This window comes from Ascidia mentula, chromosome 2 (assembly GCF_947561715.1).
Source record: "Ascidia mentula chromosome 2, kaAscMent1.1, whole genome shotgun sequence".
Lineage (NCBI taxonomy): Eukaryota > Metazoa > Chordata > Ascidiacea > Phlebobranchia > Ascidiidae > Ascidia > Ascidia mentula.
In genome coordinates this window covers 1,960,289-1,981,833 of record NC_138567.1, presented here as the reverse complement: position 1 = coordinate 1,981,833, position 21,545 = coordinate 1,960,289, and the positions used below count along the sequence as shown (strand labels likewise).

At 40.6% G+C, this 21,545-nt stretch overlaps 1 protein-coding gene across 1 annotated transcript in view; it reads left to right on the top strand.

Annotated features, from left to right (window-relative positions):
- Positions 1-6,611: 6,611 nt before the first annotated feature.
- LOC145888769 (uncharacterized) overlaps positions 6,612-21,545 on the top strand; it is a 30,910-nt gene continuing 15,976 nt past the window's right edge. Inside the window, exons 1-11 of the mRNA XM_082979613.1 lie at positions 6,612-6,946; positions 7,576-8,068; positions 9,485-9,778; positions 11,929-12,091; positions 13,798-13,882; positions 14,405-14,636; positions 17,802-17,971; positions 18,264-18,447; positions 18,680-18,815; positions 19,215-19,388; positions 20,096-20,297. Coding sequence (XP_082835739.1) covers positions 6,787-6,946; positions 7,576-8,068; positions 9,485-9,778; positions 11,929-12,091; positions 13,798-13,882; positions 14,405-14,636; positions 17,802-17,971; positions 18,264-18,447; positions 18,680-18,815; positions 19,215-19,388; positions 20,096-20,297 — 2,293 coding nt within the window. The 5' untranslated portion in view covers positions 6,612-6,786. The remainder of the gene's footprint in view (positions 6,947-7,575; positions 8,069-9,484; positions 9,779-11,928; positions 12,092-13,797; positions 13,883-14,404; positions 14,637-17,801; positions 17,972-18,263; positions 18,448-18,679; positions 18,816-19,214; positions 19,389-20,095; positions 20,298-21,545) is intronic.

The window sequence follows — 21,545 nt, the reverse complement described above, 5'->3', positions numbered from 1 at the left end:
GGAATGTAAAGGGGGAAGTGCGATAGGCTTTTGTCCGTGGAAATTACAGGTTCGTGTTTTCAAACAAACAGTGCACCGGTTACATTTGGTTTGGCATTTCTAGAACAATAGGCGAGCTTAGCCCGTTCAGTTCAGTTGGCATACAACCAGGAAATGTCAACGCTTGAAGCTGTAAGTTTGTGATATTTAAACATATAGTTTAAAACTAATTTCTTTAGTGGAATCAAATATGCCAGTATTAAACGTAAATTACGTAGTTAATGTAACTCAATACTACAAAACGTTTGTGTTACAAATACAGAAATGTTTATATAAAGCATAGATCTTCCACGGACAACTTTCATTGGTCTTGGGATCGTGGGACTAAAATTCTTCCATGGGGGTTACTAGGACTGACTTAGTTTTGCACAGTTATTCAAGAAATTGTGGCAATCACTTGTGACAAATATGGGATGCATTGTTTCGTGTTTAACTTGTTTTGGAAATGATGTTACAGTGAAATCGTAATTATAAGCATTATAAAGTATGAGAATTTGTCTATTAGGTTTTAGAAAATATAAAAAAAATTAAATTAGACATTCTTTACGTCAGGTTGGCTAATTCATAGGAAATGCACTTTACGAAATTAACATAGCAAGTTTAAAGTTAACGTTTATTCGTGCCTAGATAGAATTCCTGTTCAGCAGCAACACAGAGCCGTGTTTTCGGTAGAAACTACAAAAAAAACGTTTTTCAATATTGCAGAATTTGGCACGAGCCGGCAGACGATCTATATCTGATTATTGTGTATGGCAAACTCCCAACACAACGATAAAAGGAGAACTTGTGAGTTATGACTCAAATAGCGGCACAGGCCGCAGACCGGTGACTCGCGAAGGTCATGTTTATTGCCATGACAACTCGCGCGCAGGGACAACCTTAAATCCAGCGCCTGCGGTTGGCCATTTATTGTCAGGACATTCTGATGAGACAAGGCTTCCATAGTGTTTGTGCACTTCCGTGCAGACGGTACCAACCTGCGTTGTGTATCTCGACTTGTAAACACGGTAATGACACGATCATACGGAACACAAGGAAACTTTTTAATAATATGAACGCTATATTGTTGAGCTATCATCGCAAATCCTGCGACTATGCGGCGTGTTAGAGATTTTTAAGCCGTTTATTAGTTGCGGTTCACCATTACACAGAAATCCAATTACGTTGGGATAACAATTGCCATAGAGTTTGCAGCCAACGCATTACTAATTTCAAAGAATATTTACGTCATACAATAGAAGTATTATTCATGCATCATCCAGTTCAGTGGTTCTTAACCTTTTCCTCTTTTTCCCCACTTTTGGTTTAAACAGAATCCTTATTTCCCACTAGTAGTTAATTTTTTCAACTAATATTTTATTTGATAATAATTATTCTAAAACAACAAACATAAAATGAGTGAACATTGAGAATGAAAACAAACGCATACATCCACACTTACATGTCCACATTTCTGCACGAAATAAAAAATAAAAAAACAGAAGCAGAACTGCAGTCAACGCTGTTTCGACAGCAGTTTGCTCTTGGGGTACATTATATGAAGTAACAGTTATTCGCTACAGATAACGTAATGTTTCGTGAATGCCATCTTCGACCTAAGTGCCCAATGTAGTGTTTCCATGACGTAAGTGCTTTGAAACAGACAATATATAATCTTTGAAACAGACAATAGGTTACAAATAAGCTGGTATTAAGCAGATTATTGCCGGAAACCGCGAAATATGGTTAACATCGCGCAAAGGTGCATTTTCGCTTTACCATCATAAGCTTGGCAAATACACCGGTAAGCCTTTTTGCTTTGAGATTGTTGAACACTGTGGCAATAAGATGGATGACCGAATGGTCGAAAATCGAGTTTGGAAACACGCTAAAAGATGAAATCAAGTCAGTCAGAAGTTAAAAGCTGCAAAGTTTTGGCAACACACTGTGGGGAACGGTCATGGGCCACACATACTGCTGGAGGCAACTCTGAACAATGTCCCTCTCAATCCACACACACCGGATAGGTATTTGAGGCTACCGAGTGTCGTTCAAGATAAACCCGAGCAGTAAAACGCGGCAAGGAATCGGATGGAAGTAGTATTATAATGATGAATGGATGCAGTTGGTCGGGAAACACCATGGGTGATCATTGTTTAAAATGCTTATGGCAACTCTGGTCGGTGAAGCAAAATGCGCTTACCAACCACAGGAGCCTCGCTAAAAGCAAAGCCGGAATTCCAAGCTTTCAGAAAGATCATCAGTATTAATTTCAGCTTGGCGCAATATCAACGCTATTGGTTTCAACAAGTAAACAAGTGGATTCTGGCAGGTGTACGAGCTTAAAACGAGACTTTTTCATTTGTTTACTCCTGATAGTCGCAAAACATTGCATTGTTTATCAACTGCACTAATAAGTAGTACTATATCACTCGCAAACTTTATTGCTGATCGGCGTAAAACCCGCAGAAGTGCTTCATAAAACGTGAGCCACAAACTGTAATCAACACAATGAGATATTTCTTGTGAAACCTTTTTTGTTTCTTGAAAATTGAAAAAAAACTACTTCTGTTCAAGCAATGATTCACTCACATTTAAGTGCAACTTACAATAAAGTGCAACACAAACTTCGGTATAAAAACTTGGTAAAAGTTATTCCATAATTGTCAAACTTACTGTTTGTAAAGCAAAAATCCACTCAACTTTAGTCGTTCTTCAAACAAATTGCCAAAAGAAAAATATTCCACATCGGTGGCCTCGCAATTACAATGTCCGGTCTAATAGGATGTTTAAACATGTAATCAATCCTCCCTGTACTACAAATTAGATGCAAAGGAATTCCAGAAATTCGTGGGAAAGATTAAATATGTCTGAGTTTAATCGCATCATACTTCTTATAAAACTGTAATATTCCTATGCTCGCAAAGTGCAAAACCAAACGACAGTATATGTGCAAACATAACGTAGACCATGACAAGTAATTAAAATACCAGATATACGCGATATGTGCATCCATTTATTAAAATCGCGATACATAGAATTAGTTTTCTTTATCCAACCACATCCGACATTGATTTAAATCATTAGCATCCCTCGGATCGCAGCCAAGCTGGATCAGCTACTTTTTCCCGACAAGTAGGAGCGAGATTTATAAAAATCAAGCTCCCGGTGAGGTTTCCTATATAAAAGTGAGGTCAAGTTGTTTCGAAATATTAAGAAGTTTAAAACAACTATTTCCAAAAAAACTATCGCATACTGGTAAAGATTTAATTGTTATTTAAGGCAGATTCGAGTTTTAGCGTCTGTACGCTTTACACCTTAATATAGGTGTTTGGTGTTGGACTTGCCAGTCGATAAACGCGAGCTAAAATACATTTGCATCATAACAACGCGCAAAGTGTTTAGAATTCTGACCGTCAGGCACGAAATATCCTTAACCACACAACGACCTCGTGTACATTGCATCCAAACAAAAAGCGGATGAGGGCAAGGGAAGCTTACGGACAGCTGTATGTTGGCAACAAACTGAGTGAAGCCGCTAGACGAGGCGTGATCAAGCCGTTGAGATGGAAGGACAGGAAACCGTATTTAATATTCCACCATTGCCTAAAGTGTTTTCTTGTGTGTTAATGTGCCTTCAAGCCAAACAATGAGACCTGGCCCTTTTAAGGACACGCGTCCTCGACAAATTTGTTGGGAGTTCATCGCTTATTCAATACGCGCACTCGATATTAACTGGGACAGGTTAACTCTTGCCAGTCGGTTTTGTTTTGTTCGCACAGGTTGGAGGATGGTGACTTGCGCATTTATTTAGAACATTGTAGCGCTTTGAAAAGACTGCGTCGTGTATTTTATTAAGCACGAAATATGTTGAAACACTATTGTTGTTTTCTGTGTTTTTTGCAATCACGTAAAGGTTAACGTTCACCTTCTCTCTACTTTTACCAGAAGTTTTGCAAATGTCAAGCAGGTCTGTGTAAAAATAGCAACTACGATCACGCTCCATGGTGAAAAGCAATCGCGTTTGTCCCCAATTTATCGCATGAGCGAAGCAAAATACTACGTAAACACTGTAGAGGTGAAGAAAATATGCCGTGACTTCAAGGTCGAAGGCGAACAAACCATTGAGCCATCAAAAATCGCTTTCGGATGAACGCACCGCAATCTTCCGTGCTCGCAAACAATTACGTCATCAAGACGTTTTATATCCGGAAAGCGAGGTTCGAGAACGAGCGCGCGAGTGTCCTACACCGGTGTGGGCTAATGCGAATATCGCCAGATCAGAGACGAAAGCAAAATAAACAGAGTGTCTTCCTCTAGCCTGGAGCTTCGTGTCTTCACACTCCAGTCTTCCTTTTGTTTACCGCTCCGCATTTCGTCTTGTCTTTGTGCGTTGCGAGGTAACGGTCGAGTTCAACTTTGACACAAAGATCGCCAGTGATGCTGCTTAAAATTTCACCGTGAACAGTAGCGCCAAAAATTTTATTCTGCTTCAATGACAGCAGGACGGTATTTTGTAAATACAATAGTCACTTGGTTACAGCATGTAATCATCTAAAAAGATGACAGAATTAAAAGGTTTCGCGACAGTTTAGTAACCGGAAGCTGGAATTCAAAGTCTTTTTGTAAGCAATAGACAATTATGAGATAAATTTGCATAACGTATGGAGCTAACCAACGGTTGTTCAAAAAATATTTGCAGTTTCAAACATGTCGACTTTCTTGAACGGTGCTTTGAAAAATTAGACTGTTTGATGTTAAAAAACTTAATAAGTTTCGATTGAATCGAAAGCTCCGTGCCTAGTTTGTCAAATCACAAAATTAGCGCATGAATTTTTTAGGCTGTAATTGTACGAAAACGGCCGTAGAACTGTATTTATTTTTGGTTGTAACGCAGTGTGATTTTCCGTCAGATAAGTTTTTGGCAGTTTTTTGAAGAAAATAATGCGTACATTTTCCAAAGTCCAAGTTTGTCATGCGTCCAGGTTTAGTAAACTTTAAAACAGTTCCGGAGTGTTTGATTTCTATCCTAATTAAACAAACGTCACAGGGTCAAGTTTTACAATGGCGCCATCCACATGCATGCGTTACTGCAGATGGACTACCTGGGTACACTCTGTTCATTGACCCTAAACCAAGAAACTGCGTCTCTCACACTTGCGGTCTGCCCTAGGCGTTGCTTTCTGTTGTTTTCCTCGACTAGAGGCTGCGTGAAGAGGGATTTTTTCCCCGGCGAACGCTTTGTACTCGCTCGGTGGTCTCGGTCGCCGCGGCCGGAAAACTTGCTCCTTTGGTCGGCGGGCACCCCGAAGATCGACACGGCCTCCTTCCAGTACAGCGACGATTGATGAATTGGTGTTCGGCGATTAGTTTCTACGCGGCAAAGAGGAATTCATTATTAGCAGCTTCGAGATTTTCAGGGAAGCTGGCGTTTTTTCCTTCGGTGAAATGCGCTCGTAGGGACAACTATATATAGATACGAAATCGCTGCGAACCGACACAAGCACAGGTGCCGGATGGAGTGTGTAGTTATGAGGGATTAAAGGGCAGATGAATGTCTTGGGACATTGTAAGTTTTGTCTCGTTTCTGTAGTATTGATCAAGAGACTGTGCTCCAGGCGTAGTGGTGGGTAATATTGCCATTGTTGAAGAACGTTTGTAAAACGATAAGTTTGCTTAATCAATCGACCAGCACGATCTTATACCGTCAGAAAGTCTGCATAATTTCGTTCTATTCCAATAAAATGCGGATTATTATCATCAACACTTTCGTCAGCAAAACTGTATATCTTAAAAGAATTTTGTATTAAGCTCCATTCAAATCGACAAATTTGCACGAGGATATGGCAATGATTTCTTCGTTTAACGTAAACCAGGTGTAAGGTGAAAACGAATCGACTTGAACCATTTCAACTGTCAGTATGTACAAGAACCGGCAGAAACTGTGTAGGCATCCGAATGTTTTTGCGAGGTTTAAATGAGAAACCTAATGATAAGAAAGTCACAGAATGTCACAGTGCAACCTGTACACAAAAACGTTCAGTGAAAGGCAAAGTTACAACTGGCTGAACTCGGTGCCATCAAAGCAGAATCAGCAGCTGTTCCCTTATCAGGTGAGGCACGGTGAGCTCTCGGGTCAGAGAGAACCTTCCATTGATGCGTGATAAAACAGTTCGTTTCAATTCCCGCAGCGCGCGTGCTACAGGAAGTTCGTGCTTCGCTTGTTTGGGTTTCTAGAATGCAATCAGCGCGCGGAGGGGGGTTTGCATTTTGTTGCGACGTTCCACAAAGTCTGGCTTGTGGTTGTTGTAGTTACCTGCGGTATGTAAGTGGTGAGGTTGAGTCGATCTGCTTGTTGCGATTAGGGAACAGTTTTATTGAGCGAGCGATGACAGTTTGTACATCATTTTTGTATTGAATTTGATACACTGTGGTTTGTTATGCTTACGATTATTTGAACAGTAATTTACCTCCGTTCAGCTTTCAACCGAACTGAAAGCACTTGGGTAATGCTGCTCGACTACAGCTATCATTTTATTGTTAAAAACTACATCGCTTTACTCCGAAATGAACTAAATTTTGTCATAGGAACTACCATAAGAATTAACATTGAATGTAGCGAAAATTTGTAACGATTCTGAGTTGCGCACGACCTTCGTATAAACCCAGCTGAAAAAAAGTTCATTCGAGACGAAACAACTCCATAGAAATCAAAGACCGACTGATGGTTCTCGGGACATTGTATCGTGTGGAAGAGACATTGTTGCAATGATCGGAAACCTCGTGCCAGCAACCACGCGAGAAACGAGGTGTTCGCGGTCAATATTAGGCAATCGCGACATGACTTGGATTACCCTCAAATCTATTCCAATCTGCAGTCTACTGTTGCTATTGGCGGCGATATGCTGCACCGAGGCCTCTGTGTCAAGTAAGTTTATGGTTGTGACTTTGCACGTGCGGTTTTACCACAAACATGAAAACAAACAAGAGTTTCCTTTTGTTTTTGCTGAACAAGTGCACTACATTCTTAACACTACTTAGTGAATTTGGAGATAAATTTATCGCTCATTGCGCTCCAGTGTTTTTTTATCTTTGTGTTCCCATTTGGTCACATATATTTGCCGGGTTCATTGCTTTACAAGGATAGTTAGTTATTCTGCAAAACATAGTTAGTTTGTTCCGCAAAAAAGATATAATCACATGGCGAATAAAAGTAAATGTTTTCGCGGGTGATAAACAGAAAGACGATGACTTTTCTACTTATCACCCAGCACTACTGCGGTCAAGCAACGAATTCCTACTAGCTTCAACATAAACGATTATAATTACTTTGCTACTACTGGAGCACTGTTTTTGACAGACTGATTACTTAAAAACTTTATTCGCGAGCTTATCCTCGCTTTGTAAGGTGCTACAAACGATTTTGATAAATTGTTAAAGTGTACTACATTTTCAATACTACAGTGTAAATTTAGAGGTGAATTTAAATCGTACACAGAAGTGATGACGAGAAATGCGATTTTCTGGTAGGTTTCAGACCAGTTTTTTTATTCGCAGCCACCATGAGGCACAGACCTGACCCAAACTCAGTTACTTATTTTGATTCGCGCCGAGTTACGCGGCCGACTGCAACCAGAATTTATCCGCAACGACAGAGAATTCACAGAAGACCCCACGCTAGACGGAAACCGACTCCTGTATCCCATGAGAGGACCTCAAGCACAGGATTTAACTTCCTCTGGCTCATCACGTCCAGGATGGGAGCACAAAGTCCGAGGGTGATGAACACGGAGAGGAGGATCGGATTTGGAAGTCGGACACGACCCAGACTCCCGGAGGAGGTCCGTCTTCACTCCAAGATGTCAAAAAAGCTGCTCCGGCATTTGAGAGTCAACTATCCTCCGGACATAGACGGAGAAGGTTTGAGGCGGACGGAGCAAACAGAAGATGCGGATTTATCTCGTGGAACTGTTGAGTTTAACAGAATTATTTCTGGAAGCAATATTGGATTTGAGATGGAATTCAGAATCGACAATGGATCAGGAAGCGGGTAAGAATATCTCTTGTAAGTGTTTTATTCATTCAACAAACCCTAGAGACATGGTGGCGAGGTGTGTTGTTCTAAACATTTGTTATCAACAAGTGTGCGTGCAAAGCGACGAAAGTTTACATTTAATTTAGACTGGAAATAAGGACATAAAAGAACACCTTGCAGCATCAAATACAAGTTTAGACGTAACTTCGTTCAACGTTTGCGATTCAGACAAGCGCGGGCAAAAATCGAAGAAAGAAGGCAGTCGTCTGCCGGCTATCTGTCAAACAAACGCTAATCAAAAACCATTAATTAGTGGTCCACGTCCTGTCTGCCAGACAACAGGTTGTTCGAGCGTAAAACAGCTTTGGTTCGCCTATAGTGCGTGCTTGGGCAACTGGCTTTCTTACCCTTGCAATAAGTCTGCTAAAAACGATTTGACTTTGAACATTTGCAAAGGAACATTTCTCGGATTTTTCACATAAAAATTCCATACAGTACACGTAACTTTACACGAATGACCTGAAAAATTTTATCTGTGCGTAACTCGTCGATACCGAGTGTGGTTTTATTGGGATTTTTGACTTCACCGTCAACACGATTTATACTGTGTAAACTGCAGAACCTACGGGTCGTCTGACATGTTATAAAAATACGCACACTCTTGATATCGAATCCAGGACTGGATAAAATCTGCATACCGGATCAGTGGAATCGAGACACACTTGAGTCATGATAAATTACCGACATATCCTGTAAAAATCAATACAAAACGCGTCCAAACCTCTATATTAAGCGTCGGTGGGGATGTGTTATGCGTATTCAAGTGGGAAAGCAAATATATTTGCGTGATTAAAATGATAATAATCTTGAACCTTCCGTGGTGGTGGCTTGTTGCAGGCAAATAGAGTAAATACGTTCGGCGGTCTTGTTGTTTTGAGTAACGGTTAGATCAGTGATCTCAGATATTTCAAGTGGGGTCGTATGATATTACAAAACACGTATAGACGGAAAACAACAAACCTGTCGTCTAGATTTGAACATATCAAACCCAAGACCCTCTTATGTACAGCATGAGATTATTACGGTTTTATTTCTTATTCCAGGGGAAAGACAACTCACTTTCATTTTTTGTTTATACTTTATGTTATTAAAATCAGCTGATAACTTTATGGCCTAGTAGCAGATACTTGGGCGAAAAATAAAACTTAGTAGCAAATACTTTCAACAACTTATTTTTGAATAAGCAGTTCTCTACAAGCATGGGCGAAAAATATTTGAAAACAAACGACTTCGGATTTACTACAAAAGTTGTTGTAAATTCTTTACATTCTGATTGAGCAACAAGGAAACGCAAAGTTACCCCAGCTTTGCAACATATCTTTAATCGGTGTGAGTTTAACAAGAGAACTTGAACCAATGTGTGTTTTACAGATACATCATCAAGGGAAAATCGGTTGAACATCCGCAACGGAGGCCGGTAAGGAGAGCGGTGATTCCCCAACTTGTGACGCGGAACCAAACGAAACCTCCGTTGACCAACGACACCGAGAGCTCATCGGATGAAGAAGAGGAGGAAGACGAACCTTCGTGGTTCGGACTTTTCTGTCAAATGTCGGGAAGCGGATTTACTCTTCAGCTGGAGTACAGGAGCAGCGTGAGAGGAGACAAGAGGAAGTTTAGTGTGGTCATAGGAAGAGGGATTATGAGATATGGGCAGTGGTACAGGTATGGTCGGTTTGTTTACTCTTTTGCATGTCAGACACGTGGTCTTGCGTAGATACTTTGGCCAGTTGCATTTGGGTTCACACAAGCGATTTGTTTCCAAGACTTATGTTGGCTGGGACGCACAGTAAATGCAGGCTGTGACAAAACAAACTACGATTCCGCGTCGTTGAGGGATTGTATCGGCATATTTCCCAATAAACGAAATATTTCACAAAAAATAAAACATTTCCCACGCTGACAATTAACTTCTATTTGTTTTAAATATCATTGTTATCACGGTTGTCGTGCATGTTCTGTTGGTTGAGATGCACGCGCTATCGTCGGTTTCTGAATATGGTTCAGCATACGATGCAGACCATAGTACGAAATAGACCACACCGAAAGCAATTTGCTTTTTGATCTTGGTCTTATCAGTCTAACGGTCAGTCACGGAAAACTCGACGAAAAGCCAATATTTGCTCGATTATCTCTCAGTAATCTCCCTGGGCCGATGAAGCGACCATGCTTTCCCTGGACCCATAACGCGATTTTTAAAGTACAAATTCCCTTTAGAGGCAGGCGTAAGTTTTCCACGGCCTGAAAATCCGCAGCATTCGCTTTCACCAAGTCCCAAACCTATGTTTACAAATAGAAACCGACGAGTTGCCTTAAATCGCACCATCAATCAACATTGTCGGTGGTCTACGGATAATATTTGCCGCTTTCTTCCCGGAAAACGACTTCTTGCGCCCGAACAGCGATAAGCAAATCTCCCGATGACTGGCTTCTTTGCCGAAGGTGTCCGGCGCGGTTTCAGTGAGCGGCGCAAACCTGTCTTTAGGTACTTGAACCACTTCCGAAGTCGTCCGACGCGAAATGTCGCACCGAGCAGAAAAGATGGAAAATTGGCGGGTTCCACGCTGTTCCACATACGGCGCAGATCGAAAGATTTGTGGTGTTATACTTGTGCGGTTACCTTTAAGTTCAAAATAGTTGTTTTGCGAAATGAAACAACACGAAGACGAACCGTCGAAGTCGGCCTTGAATATTCGGCATTTGAGATCGAGTTCTGTTTTGACGCGACTAAGAAACGTAACATTAAATCAAAACGTTGGACATTGTGCCTACGTACTGTTTTAACTCAGATTATAAGCTTAAGTATGCTTTAGGTGTTATAAAATTTTAATACGAACGAGGCCGACGTCATTGAACCAACAGAGAATATAGTCCCAGTCATATGAGCGCTGTTAATCATGCGGTAAGAATAAATCGTTTACATCTTATTTGGGACCAAACGAAAAAAATTCCACCCGTTTCATTAGGGACTGCATTCAATAAAACGCTACAAATGTATTTCCATTTCACTTCATGCGTCCAATACACAAACTTAATCCAATCCTTTATCACATAGCAACGCTTTAGATACGAAATACCCTAAACGTTCGCCACTAATCCATGACCGAACGATACGCAAACATTCCTAGACCCGCGTAACTTGCAACTTGGGTGGTCTCACAAAGACCAACTTCGTCCGTTTCGCGATAAGCTGACACCCGTGGAGAGGTCAATCTTCTTTTTAGCCTCGTCCTGTCCAAACTTCCTCTTGTCATAATTCTTCTTACACTTCCAAGCAAAACTCCCGCGACTTTTGATCTTGTCTTCCACCTTTTCATTTTGTTTTGCACCCTCTGTGTGAGTGAATGAATGAAATGTTCTCTCGGGGTCAAACGCAGTTCACGGATCATGTTCGTTGCTATTATTTTATCTTCCCACTTACAATGAACATGAATTTCACTTCCCACTCCGTCGACTGTAACAAGATTTCCATTTTATGGTGCATAAATTGTTCTTAAAACACAACTACCATTTATTGTATTTGTACTTTTATTGACCATGACCTCCTATATCAGTGGATCTATCTAGTAGATTTCGATTTGAATAAGAAACTGATGATGCGTTAAACAACACATAAGCGAAAATATTTTTTAAATAAATCAACTTATACCAATCAGAGGCTTGTTGCTGCATTAATACGAACCATCAATACGATAAATTAGATGAAAAGAAAACAATGAAAACCGGTTGGTACAATTTCATTTCACCGCTACACAGGCGTGCGATTTAAGTATTAACATGTCTCAACCTAAACGATTATTTGTTAATTTCCGCAGATTATCTGCTCACATTGACTTCGAATCAAACACCGTGGATTATTGGTTGAATTGTTCACACACTCGTGTGATTCCCGAACAACTGAACAGGTCCGTGTCGAGCTCCTACTTCAAAGTATTTCGACTTCTGCATGGCAGGAATGAAGCCACGCAGCCGTTTAAGGTACGAGTATGTTGGTTTGTAGTCCGCAAATTAAGCAGGTCGTTCATTAGTATTGGTTTTTCCTGGTTTCAATGTCATTTGGTATGTTATTACTGTTAAATATTTGTGTTATTATGTCTGAATTATTTATCGGTTCATTTACATATTATTGCACAGTAGCAAGCAAAATATAAAATTTTGTGAATGCTTATCAATACTGCATTGTGCAACCACAGTGGAGCAGAAAACTTTTAATTTTTGTCCTCGTACAGTTTTGAGGCATCACTCACATATTTTGTGGGTTTCAAGTGCTCTGTACCGACTAATGGGTTGTGCTACCGTTGCTCTAGTTATGACAAATGAGAACAAAAGATTCGTCTGAGCCAACAGACCCGCTAAGATTTATGGACAAATTTCCTTGTACGTCAGAGGGGCAATTGCTTCACGTCTTCTCAGCGCCTCCTGCTGTTTTAAAAAATGGCCCAATTTTCTGCCCAATCTACAAAGGAAATGACTAACCTCTCGCCCAGACGGTTAATAGCATTTCTTCGACAGAGCAATCAATCCATTTTTCATCGGCCTTTAGAGCGAAAATGAGACAGTACATATATAGTGCGCCACCATGCAAGTCTAACACTAAGTGCGCCAGCGCCAAGTTGCTAAACAGACGCAACGTCCGTCCAATCCGTTTAAAGTCACCTAGTATGTGACTGATCTCACCTTCGGTCGGTCTTGGAGGCGAACTCATACGCAGCAACCGCCCGCAGTGGATTAAAAAGTCGTCAGAGTTGACGATATGTCAAGAGAAATCAGCGTTCGCCAGGTCGGAGATGCAGTTGCCTGTTGAATGATCGGCTTGCTGTCCACTTCTACGCCCGCCCTGCAGAGCGGATCTGAATTATTTCGACCGTTGCACGTTAATCTGGCGAACACAGATCAAAGCCAACTCGTTTATTTGGAATTTTTTTGATCGAAATTAAAAAAATCGCAGCGGGATTTTCATGGGCGGTTGAAGTTGATTGAAACTTATTCATAAATTGTTTGAAAACTGTCAAGTATTGATCTAAGGCGTGTTACGACTTTATAATTAAGTTCAATATAGAGAGAATAGGAGATACCACATCAAGTAAAACATTAAAACGTGCTAAAGCGCTGTACGTGGGGGTACAACCCGGCATACTTGAACGAAGTATGACAAATTAGTGGAACTAATTTCCAGGATAGTTAACTGTAAGAGCATTTCACGTCGACAAATTGCACACCTTCCAAAAATCAAGACCTTATCACCAAAGCTGATCTCTACAGGCGTTCACTGACGTAATGACTGTCCACCTACGTTCGAACATCAACAAAATACTGTCAATCAAATGCCCAATGAAGCGTATCGTCCGACTGCGATACCGCAGCCGACGCTGCAAATCGGTCTCGCAGGTCGAACAATAGGCGCTGCTTAATGGGATAGATCACCGAACGATGTTTGCAGATTAACAGCAGAAATTCCTACGCGCAATCAGGCACCCTGTGAAAAAAACAACGTGGCTCCACTCGCGAAAGTATCCTGTTACACTTTTTAAGCGCATGCGTTTGTACCTACCAAGACAGATCGCGGTTCGAATGTGCAGGCGGCCTTGAAGCGCTTTGCAACCGATAAACGATCGCAGCATTAACCTCCCATACGTCTTGTGAGGGCAATAGCTACCCATGCTGACCAAGTTTTCTATGCACAGGTCGGGTTCCGTTCGGTGGTGGTCACTGATGGAAAAGCGGCAGCGGCACCAAAGCAGTGTTTCAGTACGAGAGAGGAAAATTTAGGTGAGAGGGTTCGTGTTGGTTTTGTCAACATCATTTAGGCATTTAGTGTTCGGAGGCCTGCGCACCTTGCCCCCATCTTGCGTTGTAAAAAATTCCTAGAGTGCTTGCTCTGAAGCAACCTAAACAGTATTAGCTGCTGTAGGCTGTGTACTTCACAACACTCTTAGCGCCACGGTTTTAAACCGAGCCAAATGTAACTAAACATGTCATGTGACTTGCCTGCTACATTCCGCTAGTTCCATGTGTAACAAACTTCAAACTTTAGAAAAAAATCTCCGTGGATTAAACGTTTTTTCGTCCATCTATTTTAGATACATTTTTAAATTTCACGAAAATGAAAACGAAGAAATATCCAATCCATATACTAATATTGATTTTAAAAGTGGTTTAAGTGTTTAATTCAAACATTTTTGAGTCATTAGCACGAATATCACTTGGTGGAATTGGGATCCTTCCCTCACAGAAGGTCGCAAACTTTTCAAACACCAGCAGAATTCCTTTCACTGTATTTTTTATTCTCAGTGTGTACGGGAGGTCGTGTTTTCGACGAATGCGGACCGAGCTGTGAGCAAACGTGTGCGAATCGCTACCCAACACTCCACGCTTGCACAGCTACCTGTGTGAGGGGTTGTCATTGTCCGCCCGGTAACGTTCTTGACCATGGAACCTGTGTTCCTGTCCGCAACTGCTCCTGTCGATTTGGGAAGATGCGATACCCGACTGGTTCGGAGGTTGACATCAACAATGAGATCTGGTGAGTAAAAGGTTTTAACTCTGCTGGGTTTATCGTGAAATCTTCACCACATTGGCACCCTGGGTGTCATTTGCAACTTTCAGGGGTCGCCGTGAACTCTTCTTCATATCTACTTTGTTAATTTTTCACCATGCTGTTTGCCAGTAGGGCAATGCCCCACAACGAGTGCAATTTTTTTCACGATAATAAGCCCCCATCAAATAGAAAAAGCTCAATGCTGCATTCTTGGCAGTCACTCATTGGTTTTTCGCCATTGGGTGCCGAAAAATCTTCATAAATTCCGCAGAGGTGACGTAAACCAAGATAGGTTAAAAAACACTGCTGTATGACCCAGTCTTTCTGGAAAACTAAACAATTTAAAAAAAACTTTTGCCTTACTTAGGATCTGTATCAACGCCTTTACCCATAATCCCGAAAACAATCAGGCTGTTCCATAATAAAACATATCAAAATTCGTTTTCTTTGAATCGCCTGTTGTCTCTATGGCTAACGGAGACTCAGTAACATATTAGCACAAAATATTGTAAATAATCCTGAGTCGTCTGTCTGTTTGACGTATTTTTGATATATGTATTTTGCCTGTGTTTGCAGGCATCATCAGTATAATAAAACATATCAATTTTTCTGTAAATTACCAAGCCTTTGTTTACCGTAATTGCCTAACCGACATTGGAATGCGAGCAATCATTCTTAACCTTAAATTTTTAAATCAATACCGAACAATACGAGCCGAGGCAACCACATGTGTTACTGTGGGAGCCAGAACTAAATCCGCAGGGAATTCGAGTTTTCATCATTCTTCATCAAGTTTGCAAAATGAGACGGGTTTTTGTGAAGCGAATTTTAAAGTTTGTTTTGCGAATATAGATCGGTATTCATAAAGATCTTATGATGAACGACCCGCCCGCAATGGTTAGTTTGGTTGAGCGAGAAAAGAGAAATATTTGCGCAGACTTTTAGTTTTTAAATTAAAGAATTCCTGCAACATACATCACGGTAAATCTACCAAAGCTACAAGATATCACCCAGAACGAGTTAAACCACAATAATTTTAGCCAAATAAACCCGAACAGAAACTAAAATCAATCAAAGTTACCTGGATTCGGACAACCAGGCGCATAAAAACAACAAAACGATCCTTGCAACCAAACCAGGAAGTAACGTCAACCATAAAGTCGTCCACGTGTCACGGGGAATCCCCTTTGCGGTGTGGGGCGCTTTGTTGGTGCATTTGAACGGATTTACGAGAAATCAAAACATCGACTTTGTTTGACTCGGGCTTGGAACTGCATGCTGGATAAAAACGCGCGAGGCTTACAGGGAAAGAGTGCGCGCACCCACCAGAAATAAACTCGTTCATCATTGCTGACGTTTCAATCGGAGGAAAGATTTTCGTCAGACTTATTTCCACCGTCAGAAAAAAATATGGCATTTCGCTTTGAGCCTGGCAACTGAAAAATCCTTTTTTCATTTCACCTCAATTTCTATAATCCAGCGTGAATCTGGCCAAGCCCCGATGGTCGAAATTTAATCCACAACTTTACCTGCAACTAATTGATTACGGCCGATCTCTGGCTTCTTCCAAGCCAGTAACGATTTCCCGCCTTGGTGAACCGACGTTATCAGCATGGTTCAAGTCACCTTGTAAAGGTCAAGAATTCGCTGAAATGCTTCGGACGAGGAGACGAACAATAATGAACGACCACTCCAACCCGTAATTATTCACATAATGATGAAACGTTTGCAGAACATTCAGGGAACCGAAAAAATAGCAGACGATCGGTGTAAGTGATTATTTTACTAAAAACACACATATGAATATTGGCATCGTCAGTTTTAGTTTTTTTCAAACAGAATATTTTGCAGTATTCGAAATCCGTCAGTATGAAATCCGAATTATATTCACTCCAGTATAATATACACACTGCAAAACGTATCGATCCTTATTGTTAACTTTCTAATTCGCCTTCAAACGAATTGCAACGTCAATTATTCCGTAACATTTCCGAATGCAACTGATGACAGAGTATGTGGGTAAAACGCCGTGAGGCGTGCATTTATTTTGCTTGCTGCCAAAAGTCTTCCTTGCATACGGAGTGCTTTGTTAGTGGGATTATTAAAATGGGCATTAAATATACATTTGTAACTGTATTTTACTCCAGAAGACGCTCGCTCAATAGTCAAAATTGCTTTAAATGAACATTCGGTTATTTTAAGGTGAGGTTTGCCACAAAAAGGTAAACTTGACAGAGCGAAGAAACCACGTTGAAAGATTTGGTTTGCAAAGATATAATTTCTATTTGACCCGAACCATTCCAACCTCAAGCCAAACCCTTCCAATGCTTCGGGTCATTAACTGAAATATCGATTTCATAAAACTCAACAAACCCGAAAAGTTCGCGATCTTTACAAAAACGCAACTGATGTGTTTGTCCAAGCACGTTAAAATTCGCCTTTGATTTATGATACAGTCTGATAAAAAAGCAATGTAGAAACGTTGTTATTTGATGGCACTTTGCAACAACTTATTTGCAATAAACTGGAATGGCCGTCGGTTAAAATGTTGGTTTTAGGTTATCTTATTTCTATCCTTTTGCATGTTGTTACAAGCGTCTTCCATAAACATTGCCTCAACTCATACCTCGATTATAGCTTGTACTTCCAAGTATCCCAAGCAGAGAATATTTAGTACGTCCTACTAATTATTGACAAGATCTATACACTAAGTCTTAGTGACTAAGGTATTTTGCAAGACAAATTTACAATTTACGGAAAGCTATTGGCAATCGTTTCTACCACAGATTACCTCCGGTTTCAGTGACACTCAGTTTTCCTCTTTAATTCCAAACCCCAATCCATTAACACTTATGACCTGTTCACGTTAATGTATGGGAAATGTAGTGTTATATATTGAGTGTCTCATATTGCGTCTCACATATTGAGTGTCACATATTGAGTGTCACATATTGAATGTCACACATTGAGTGTCACACATTGAGTGTCACACATTGAGTGTCACATATTGAGGGTCACATATTGAGGGTCACATATTGAGGGTCACATATTGAGGGTCACATGTTGAGTGTTATGTTTATGAGGAAATCATCTTCATGGGCACCTGACTATAAGATAACCTTTACAGTTTCATTGATTTGATTTCCACAGCACGTGTTCATCTGGAAGCTGGCAATGTTTCGCGATCCCGCGGTTGACTCGACAGCCTGAGAACCGAACGGTGCTCGCAGGGATGTCGACCAACCTTACGTGCGCGGCTGGCGGAAACCCCATCCCCACCATTACGTGGCGAGTTCCAGACGGAGCCAAGTATCGCGTTGGTAAATAATGAATCTTATAAAACATAACTTATAACAGGGCTTCTAAATGTATTAAACTATGGTTCGTGGTTCCCTAGGATACAACTGACTTTTCTATGTGTGGGTTATTCCGCTATTTTTGTTTACCATAGGGTTTCCACAGAAAGTTTTGTTTTCAAATGAAGTCGCTTAAAAATTTATCTTTTAATAGGGTCGAAAAACAAAAAGTTTTGGTTGCTCTGACTTTCGTTACGTAACAGTAATATCTGTTCATAATTCTGATAAGTTGAGAAACTAAAACCAATACTTACAGTTAATAGAAATGGAAACCGCGTATCCCGTTTATTCCTGGATCGTGTCACGGCGTCGGAGGGTGGTACGTACACTTGTGTTGCCACCAAGTCTGTGGACGGGTGGACGCAAACAGCCAGCGCACAAGTAAACGTCATCATTAAACCGAAGATTAGTTTACCTCAAAATGTCGTCGTCACTGTGGGGTGAGTATAACAGTAGTAGCTCTGAACCATATTGCAAGTTAGTCAAATTTTTCAGACATGGTGTTTGTAAACTCCTCCTATTTTATTTTTAGTATTTTAAGGTTTTTTAATAACTTAAATTTGGACTTTTTAGTTTTGATTTCTGTATACAAATAGTAATGATACTTTGTAGACATCAATGTGTCTTCAACAAGGCCCCGAAAAGGCCAAAGTAATTACCTTTGTTTTCCAGGAGTCGGTATGTTAACGTGGATTGCGTAGTGAGCGGAAGTCCAAGGCCAAGAGTTGCTTTTTGGAAGATCAAAAGTAAATTAAGAGTCCATGCTTATGCTTCTGCCCCCGGAGTTTACAGACTCAAACTAATTAACGTAAGATATTACGTCATAGTAACTTAGTTGTGTTGTTTTTAAATTTTATCCGTTGAATGATTTGATCCAAGTGCGGGTTTATGGTTCACGACAGCTTTTTGTAGTTTCGCGAAATGTAGCTCACGCGCGATACCAACATCACTAATATTTCGCCCAAGAAGACGTGGGTCAGAGGTCGACAATTTGTGGCCTTAGAATCGCATAGGGAAAGGGCAAAGCTCATTGTACAAACAAAACAGTGTAAATAAACAAACACGATTAAGACTGATAACGTAATATAGCATTCTTGCATAGATTTTGTAGGTAAAAGTGTAAAATTGGCTCATGCTAAAAGTTGGAGACCTCTGGCCTGGTTGGGTCTTGGGATAATTCGTGACTCTGTTATATTCTCCAATTCAGGTGCGCAAGTCGGATGGAGGGGTGTATGTTTGTGGGGCGAGGAACGTGGGAGGATTTACGTCGAAGAAAGTTTACATTTTAGCCAAAGTACCCGCCCCAAACCGGAAGTCCTTCCGCAAGCAACCACGTGACCGCTACGTCAAAAAAGGAAGAAATGCAGACTTTCCCTGTCAGGTGAGTAAAAGATGACTTTATGTCAAATCGTTAAATATGCGATAAGGATCACCAGGTTTACCACGTTTTTATGCCTTTGAGTTTAGAAGTCCAACAAGGTTGCGTTCACTTTCTGCTGGCGGCATTTTATCGCGTTTTTCCGCTTCCTCGGCCACGAAATCACCCCCTGTAAACGCCACTCAAATATCGATTTAACAGCGTAACTAACAGGATTTGCAAATTGGAACAAGAGCACGAACTTCATTCAAGTGTCCACACTTAATTCCCCATTTGTTCGACTTCAACGCCCCAGTAGCGGAAATATCTTCATCATAACTTTAATTCAACTTTAGTTCAGTAGACCTTCACGGTGGGCGTATTATAGGTCCCTGATATATAGATTAAATACATTTCGTTTCTGTAATGCATTGGACGCTGTGATATTGTTGCGTTTGCCTGACACGGGCTCAAAGCAGATGCATTGGATGAACTTATTGTGATTGGTGTTTACAAAGCCTTTAAATATAAAAGGATACTATTTTTAAACTTTTGTTATAATTTTACCCATTCCTAATATGATTTGTGTTGCTTTTCGGTTAATTTGCCGATTTTTGATTTGTTTCACCTTTTAACTACGACTGTGAATTTGTCCCGCTAAGTTGTTAAACACACTTCCACCCCCCCCCTCCGTTGTTTGCCTGGTTTTTAAATTAACTTAACTTCACCAGATCATCAACCACAACCGCCGCACCAACGTCACGTGGTACAAGAACGACAAACCGCTCGTCATCACCGGGCGTCGCATTCGACAAAAACGTTTCAAATTGGTGATTAAATCGGTGTCAGCTCGAGATGTGGGAACGTATAAATGTAAAGTGGTCCAGGGTTCGGGTGATTCTGTCGAAGGGGAAGCCAAGCTTGGAATACGAGGTGGGACAAATTTTAGGCCTCTTTCTTTGCAAAGTAATTGCTGTTTGGTGTAGTTTTAATGTCCAAATACATGGTTAGGGGTTCACGCAAAAAAGTCTTCTGGACGTTTTTGAAATAGTAATGAAAGTTCGTTTCGTTTGTGAAGCCAAAAAAGTTGATAAACTGTAACATAACAATACACTCTTTACATATAAGCAATACATCCAATGATATGTTTTAAATTAGCTGCAGACAGGGCCGCTGTTTCGACTTTATATACATTACTTACTCTACGTTCAACGAAATAAGTTTTAATTTGAATCGGTTCCGTCTTATCACAATATTTTTCTACGGTACAATAATACAAATTGCCCTATCGCATACAATGTCACTCACTTACTCACTCACTCAATGTTACTAAGCTTGTAGTCTTACCACGAAAAAGTGATTTATTTTGACATGCTCCGTCAGCAAGCCTTTCGCTCAAGACATCACCAACCCGCATTTCGATCCTCTGTTCTGCTCTCCCGTCTTAAAAGTTGCGTAAGCCTTCGGTAGCTGGGAAACTGACGGTCTAGTAACGTTGAAGTGTAAACAAAAACCCTCGTTTGATGACAGGGTTTAGACTCGATTTACTATCAGAGGTCAACATGAAAGGATTGGTTTGCCGGTTGCCCTTTCAGGACAGATGGTGGGGACTTGTGTGAAGTTCACTAGGCAAGCACAGTCTGTTTAACAGCTGCACTTGAGCAAACTGTAAATAAAACGTATGTTGTTACCTGCCATGGGGGTCCGCTTTGGGTTTTCTGGAAACGGAGAAGATCCTGGGTGTGGTGTTTTGTTTCGTATGAGTTTTCCAAACCAGTATTTTGTTGATTAAATAATTGACTCAATTCATTTCCTGGTATTGGTGAAGTGAACGTTTTGTCACAGAAAACTTTATTGACACTTACCACCTGGCATAAAATGTAATTCATTGAGGACAGAACGATATAGGCCTACGATCATGTATTCGTGTTTGGATATTTTTATTTTCAAACTTAGTTGTATTCTTAATACTAATTGGAAACACACTGCGTGTCGGTTGTAATGTTGTTGGGAATGCGTCTATTTGAATTTATAATGAATTATTTTGATTTAGTTAAAAATCTAATCAGCTTGTTCGGTTGTCTTGGCTGCTTGTTTCGCACAAGCTGAATATGCAGGAGAAAATGAGAAATGACTTAGATGAAGTTTTTCGCCTTCAGCCACACGTTTGTTTCTTTTGAA